The sequence below is a fragment of the Eupeodes corollae genome, chromosome 2 (genome assembly GCF_945859685.1).
Source record: "Eupeodes corollae chromosome 2, idEupCoro1.1, whole genome shotgun sequence".
NCBI lineage: Eukaryota > Metazoa > Arthropoda > Insecta > Diptera > Syrphidae > Eupeodes > Eupeodes corollae.
Genome location: NC_079148.1, coordinates 131,018,586 through 131,026,352, shown reverse-complemented (window position 1 = coordinate 131,026,352; position 7,767 = coordinate 131,018,586). Strand labels below are relative to the sequence as shown.

At 33.2% G+C, this 7,767-nt stretch overlaps 1 protein-coding gene across 1 annotated transcript; it reads right to left on the bottom strand.

The window, feature by feature from the left end:
• Positions 1 to 399: 399 nt before the first annotated feature.
• LOC129946022 (uncharacterized) lies at positions 400 to 1,170 on the bottom strand. The gene is made up of 3 exons (XM_056056030.1): positions 1,011 to 1,170; positions 666 to 947; positions 400 to 599 (listed from the first exon to the last, which is right to left on the bottom strand). Exons 1-3 carry the CDS (start codon positions 1,042 to 1,044, stop codon positions 556 to 558), a joined length of 360 nt encoding a protein of 119 aa, XP_055912005.1. The 5' UTR covers positions 1,045 to 1,170; the 3' UTR covers positions 400 to 555.
• Positions 1,171 to 7,767: the final 6,597 nt, after the last annotated feature.

Genomic DNA, 7,767 nt, shown 5'->3' with positions numbered 1-7,767 from the left:
GAGCAAGTTCACGGGTGAACCAAAAACTGAAATTTGTATGGGTTCACGAGATGGTTCACAAGTATGTACTAGGCTTAAAGAATTATAAAAAATGTTTAGTTGGAAATTTGACGTTTTCACACTTTCCACTTCAATAACGATTATATCAATCTAAAGCACTTGTCTTTTCTCACTCTGTTGTAGTCATTAATTATTACAGCCTTGAACTAACAAGATCAAGTTCGTTTTTTAATTTCACCATCAAAATAATCACCTATACACACGTTTTGATTTATTTTAAAAATGATGAATTGATAACTCTTCGCACAAAAGGTTCAAGAACTCAAAAATTCCCAACTCCACTTGATTCAAAATCTTCTGGGTTTTTTTTTTCTTCTAGATACAAGATAAAGTAAACGATTTGAATTTTTATAAAATTAAAAAACTAGTTTATTATGTTTTGTCTGTGTTCATTTGCTCGTGTCTCGTCGGCATATTTGATTTTGTAACTAACAATTAGCGCGTGTTTGATTTAATTGAACTTTAATCACTTCTTAGAATAAATGTGTACAAGTTCTAACCGGAAGGTGTACAAGTCCCAGCTCTTACCATAGTTACGTCTATAAAGAATTACAATTTAATTAGAACAACTATAAATGATATTTGATCTGAAAATATGATCTTACCTGTTCCACAACTAGCAGCACAATTTAATTTTCCCATGTTATGATAGTTCACTGAATCACTGCCACAGATCGGATTGTATTCGGAAGTCGTTGGACAACGCGACACACAGTCGTAGTATGCACTTGAAGGAGTTGTCCTTTGTACTGGGGCTGCAGTTGTTGTTGTTGGTGTGGAATCCTGAACGATTGGTGCTTCAGTTGCTTCGGTGGATTGTCTTGGTGGATTAAATCCAATATTCCAGACTTGAGGACGTCCAATAACCGATACCAAAAGAAGGGAAGCTAAAAGGAATATCGAACCGTTTGAGAAAATTTAATTCAGAATAAAATGTCAAAATTTCGAACCACAGATAAGAACAAGTTGAAGTCGATAAGCCATCTTTTTGTTCAATAGAGGAATCACAATCACAATTTAATTATATAGAGAGCTCAGTATTTTAAGTAGTGTCTGCCACAATGTCTATGATTAGACTCACGAGCTTCTAAATACTATCTTATTTTATAATCCCATCGGAATGTTGTTTTCCATTCCATCTTTAAAGAGAACACCAATCTTTATGCATTCGCTCTCGATCAAGGGAATTTATTCTCTGATATTAAATGGTCATTTAATGATCATTCTAAAGCCTCTTCCAAATCCACTGTCAATTAAGTTGAGTGATAAAGATTTTCAATTAATTTTTTTTTCAAGAGAATTTCAAACTAGTCTTTGGCTGAGAGAGTCAAAAGTCTGAGAGAAATGCTTTAATCTCGGAAAATCAATGAACAAAACAGGATTAGCGTGTTTAACTTTATTTTTAGCTTTACTCTTAATTTTGATTTCAACAGAAGTTCTTTAAAATTAACAATGACTGTTTTAAGGTCTATTAGTAAGTAAGGTACCTACTCTGAGTCATTAAAAATCAAAAAGGTCCAAGCGATACTTATAGGTGCTTAAAAGACATGTGGGCACTGAATATGGGGATTTCCCAAGATCTTTTAGGCAGTAATTGGAGCTTCATGGTAGACTTCTTTCAGATTTAAGTCTGATATAAGGAAAAAGAGTTTAATTACATTTTATGATAATAATCATAATAAACGATAATTACAAAGGTAAGATGCATGAACAGAGTGGTTTCTAGAACAGCAGGTTGGACAGGTTTCTTCTTTTTTTAAATAAAAACAAGGATGATGGTATAGTAAATAAAATTGAATCAAATCGGATAAACTTAAGCTTGTCCATTTAATTTAAAACAGTGCATCCAGTGCCAAGGTTATTAGTATATCATGATTCATAATTTATATCTGTTTACAGTAATAAGTTTGAATATAAACAGACATGTTTGGTCTCTTAATTCAGAGTAACTCATTCTTTGAACATTGATTTTGTATATCTTATAAGTATTGAAGTACTTAGGGATGATTAAACTATTTTCTTATGCTCCAAATTGTTCCCCAAGCCTACTTGACCTCATTATTGTATCTGAACCAACAAACATTATTCTCAATGATCAATTATGTTTTGATGGAATATCAGACCACGACTTAGTTTTTTGTACGTATGGTATTGATTTCTCTCATTCCCAAGTTTCTTCCACATTTAATTTTAGAAATTTTAAAGCCCTCGATGTAGAAGCTTTTTATATTGATGCCAGCAGCGTGGCCTGGAGTGATTGTTACAATTTAGTGCATGTAGATAACAAACTTAACTTCATTTACAACCATGTGAAGAGATTGTTCGAAACGCATGTTCCTCTAAAAACGGTAAGAATTCAAAACGAGAAATGTCATGGTACAACTTTGAAGTAAAGAATGCGATTAAAAGTCGCAGAAAATACTACCTCAAGTGGCGGCTTTCTCCAAATCCTACAACTTGGCGACAATACTGCTACTTTCGTAATCAGGCAACTCTCATTACCCGTTGCGCCAAACGTAACTTTTTCGCCTCGAAACTCAATACAAATCTTTCTTCTAAACAGCTCTGGAAAAATCTTCGTGACATTGGTATTGGTAAAAAGCCAATTTCTAAGTGTGAACTTGATCCTAATGACCTCAACAATCAGTTTACTCAAACAAATCAATTAGCTACTAGCTTTGAGCGCAAGGCTGGCTTACTTTATGATGGAGTTAATGATTTTTGCTTTGAGACGGTAACTGAAGACGAAATTATACGAACTTTTAAATCCTTGAGGTCCGAAGCTATAGGCGAAGACGGTATTCCGCTAAGATTTTTGAAACTTGTCCTACCCTGCTTGATTAACGCTCTCACTCATGTTTTTAATCACTGTATTGTCACTTCTACGTTTCCTATTCCGTGGAAAGCAGCCAGGATAACTCCTGTTCCGAAAAAGCCCACACCTTCCGAACTCGCCGACTACCGGCCAGTAAGCATTTTACCTTCCATTTCCAAAGTTCTCGAAAAAATCCTTACTAAACAAATTATTGACCATTTTACGTCCAAAAGATTGCTGTCTCCATACCAATCTGGATTTAGAGCTAACTATTCCTGCTCTACAGCAATGATAAAGATCTTAGAGGATATAAGACTCGAATACGATAAAGACAATATCTCAGTACTGTGCCTATTGGACTTCTCGAAGGCTTTTGACAAAGTTGATCATCGAGTTCTTTGTCAAAAAGTTGAGCACTACTTTGGTTTTTCGAATTCTGCTGTTCGTCTCATTGGTAGTTATTTGTGTAACAGAACTCAGCGTGTATGTGTTGGAAACAATTTTTCAGCACATACGTACTTGAAGATGGGCGTGCCACAAGGCTCTATTCTGGGGCCAATTTTGTTTTGTGCCTTTATCAACGATTTGCCTTCGGTTTGTGAGCACGTCTCTTTTCATCTATATGCAGATGATATACAAATTTATCTCTCACGTAGAATCGGTTTAATAGAGGATCGAGAATTTCTAACTGGGCTAAGGAAAATGGTCTAGTGCTCAATCCCAATAAAAGTCAAGCCCTACTAATTTCTAAGAAGACATACAACCATAGAGATCTACCTTCGATTACTTTGAATAGTGCCCATGTTAGTTTTGTAGATTCTGTGACCAGTCTTGGATTCAAAATCTCTAGGGATCTCTCTTGCAGAGACCATATAAATTATGTCATTGCACGTATTTACGGAACTTTAAGAAAACTATGGATATCTAATTCTTTTACTCCTCAAGAAACAAAACTTCGAGAACTCTACTTGTACCAATCATTTCCTTTTCTGAAGTCGTGTATCCGAAACTGGATTCTTTATCTGAATACAAACTACGTGTGGCGCTTAATGACATGACTCGCTACGTTTATGGTATTCGCCGATATGACCATATCTCTGCTTTCAGCAAAAAAATTCTTAAGTGCACTATGGTCGAATACGTAAATTTCCGTATTTGTATCTTTCTCCACAGAATTATTCGCACAAGAACACCTAAGTATTATCTTATTGTATATAGAATCAACCAGCACTTTAATTGTTCAACCAAAGTACAAATACTATAAAAGACATTGTCTTAGTGTATTGTTTACAATAAAGAACTTGAAAATTGAAATTGAATTGAATTATTTTTTCTTGCAAACAAGATTTGATTTGAGAAAAATGTGTTTTGCACCGTCTGATTTTTATTTTGAATCTCACAAAAATTCGTTCAAAATTTAAAAAAGAGGCTGGGATGCCACCAACACTTATAACTTCCCATCTCATCTGTCGATTTGTCTAGAACAAGATGCATATGAAAAATAAGAATGGGTCGAATATCTATTTTTGTTCCCGAGATTTTTAGTCAAAAACCAATTTTTTTGCGTTGGGCATCTCTATGATGTCGTTGTGGCGAATTTTGCGAACAGATCTTACCCTACATACTTACAAGATCAAATTGACGAAAGACATGAAGCCGCTTGACCTCCAGAAGCGTCATATGTTCGTGAATTGGGCTGAGCAACAACTTGAAAATGATTCGGATTTTCATCAAAAAATCATCTTCAGCGCTGAGGCTCATTTCCGGCTAAATGGCTTTGTCAATAAACAAAACATGCGGTATTTGTCAGGCAGCAATCCACCCGCACTATATCATTGCATAGTGAAAAAATTACGGTTTGCATTCATCGCACCGTACTTCTTCCGTGATGATCAAGACTTGCACGTTACTGTGAATGGGGATCGCTGCCTTTCAATGATAACCAAATATTTTTGGCCCTAATGGACTTGGAGAACATGTGGTTCCAACAGGACCGTGGCGCCTCAAACCACACAGCTATTGTTAAAATCAATTTATTGGAAACCAAGTTTGGAGAACGTGTTATCTTACGAAATGGTTCAGTCACTTGGCCGCTGCGATCTTGTGATTTGAAACCGTTAGACTATTTCCTGTGGGGCTACATCAAGTCTATGGTCTATGCCAACAAGCCAGCGACGATTGGACGAATATCAAACGTGAAATTGCAGAAGATCGGCCGATTTATACTTGAAAACCGTCGAAAATTGGGTTCAGCGTCATGGTGTCTGCAATCGTGCCCTTGGTGGCCAGGCAAAAGAAATCGAGTTCAATACATAATGGCATCGAACGTACTTTCAAAGGAATAAAGAATTTCATTGCTATCCAAAACTGTTTTTGTTTTATTTAAAAAAAAAACTTTTGTAGCGCTCTTATTGAAAATTCCGATGTAAAAAATATAGATTGAAACCATTATCTTACGTTGACAACAAAATTTAGCATAGAATGAAATCATTTTAAAGTCAATTTTTACTTACCCTCAGTAATGTTTTTTAAATTTGAGCAGATGGCAAATTATTTTAATTTTAATTTATTTATTATTCTTTCCATGGCCAAAACAAATCAATTTATTCTTGATCGAAATGTATTGAAACACAAATTTCTCCTGTTTTAGCACTCCTTGGGAAAAATAAATTGATTTATTTTTAATTTATGATCAAATTTTTCGGCAGATTTACCCCTCTTGACACGAATAACAATACAGTTTTTAACAATTTCAAAAAAAAGTATTAATTTCATTCAATTTACCAGCTTTACCGCACTTTTTAACACGTATACAAAGTTACACTAATACAATAATAAAAAAAAAAAAAAAAAACAAAAAAAAAATGAATCTTTTTAATCCGATCAGAATGATCTATATAAATATTACTCCAAATAACATCAGCATATTCCAAAATTTATCTGACGAGAGATATATACAGGGATAATAACACGAAAGGGTCTTTAAAGTCTTTTCCATTTCGTTTTATGAAACCTACTAGCGAGTTGGCCTTGGGAACCAAATAATCGAAATGACCTTTAAAATAAAGTTGGGAATCAAGAATAACTCCTGAGTCTTTAATACTTGAAACCCTATCTAAACCTACAGATTCAATTGCGTAGTTGAATAAAAAAATATAAGATTTTCTGGAAAAAGAAATCGTGTTACACTTTTTGATATTCAATTTAAGGCTATTGATGTGACACCAATTTGATAAAGAATCAATGTCAGAACTCGAAATTTTTGAAAATATTTTCAGATCGTCCGCATATAATAAGCATTCACAATAATTAAAGACCGAGACAATATCGTTAACGAACATTATGAAAAGAAGCGGACCTAGGTGGATACCTTGCGGGACACCTGATGTACACTGAATTTTCTTAGAGTATGTATCTCCAATCTTAACTTGTTGTGTTCTACAAGATAAATATGACGATAACCAACGAAGAAAGTTAGAATGAAAACCAAAAATCTCAAGTTTTTTTAGAAGTATTTGGTGGTTCACAGAATCAAAGGCTTTACTAAAGTCAGTGTATACTGCGTCCACTTGAAATTTTTTTTCCATAGCATTAGTGACATACGAAGTGAAATAAGTTAAATTGGTAACAGATGATCGACCGGATACAAAACCATGCTGTACTTTTGATAAATATTCACTTGTAAGAAAATGAAGCTTTTTTCACCATGCTTTAAAACAATTTGGGAATTGCGGAGAGTTTACAAATACCCCTATAATTTTCTACATCATTTTTAGAACCTGATTTATGTATAGGGACCAAGTAAGAAAGTTTCCATTCATCAATAAAAATACCTTCTTGTAGGGACTTGTTGAATATGCTTAGTAAAGGAGCACAGATGGAATTACAACAATTTTTTAACACTGCCGAAGGAATGCCATCTGGTCCAGAACTATAATTAGACTGAAGTGATTTTAGTCCGGAATTAACTTCTTCAAAACTTAACTGGATCGAATCAATATCAAACCTACTTTTTATGTTTTTAGTGAACTATTATTAAATCCTGAATGAGAATAAACGGATTTGAAATAATAAGCAAACAATTCAACTATGGAGGCTAAATCCGACGATTCAAAACCTCTGAAAAATATGGTATTTGGAATCCCTATCGATTTTCTTTTAGAATTGACAAATGACAAGAACGATTTACTGTTGTTTTTTATATTACTTTCAATATTCAAGATATAAGCTCTATATAGAAACTTACTAAGAACTTCAAAATCTTTACGTAATTTACTAAAATTATCATAATCCGATTGATTTTGTGATTTATTACGTTTTTTACTTTTTAAGTCACTGAGCTGCTTATTAATCCAAGGTGAATCCGATGATTTTTTTTTTTGAAAGAATAAGGAACAAATCTTTCAAAACCCTTAAATACAATTTCAATGAAGCGGTTGTACATATTTTTCAAATCAAGAAACATAAATTCATTTAACAAATCAATATCAGAGAAATAAGTATTTAGTTGAACAAAATCAGTTCTAGAAAAATTATATGATGTAACAGTTTTTTTAAAATCATTTAACGAATAAGTGTAAAACTCTATTTCAAAGAACAATTCCTTATGATGAATGGATTCGTTTAAAAGAGAAAAAGGTGCATTACTTAAATTAACTTTGATTTCATCACAACATATAAAAATTAAGTCTAATATTTTTCCTAAAGAATTATCGATATGATTAACTGTACTAAGTTTAAAGAATATAAAAAATCAATGAATGTAACTAAATGGAAATAACATTTTATCCGTTGCAGACCAATTCCAATGTATATCAGATAAATTAAAATCACCTAAGACACATAAATTATCAGATGTAGAACAAAGATTATTAATAAAATCAATATTGCTA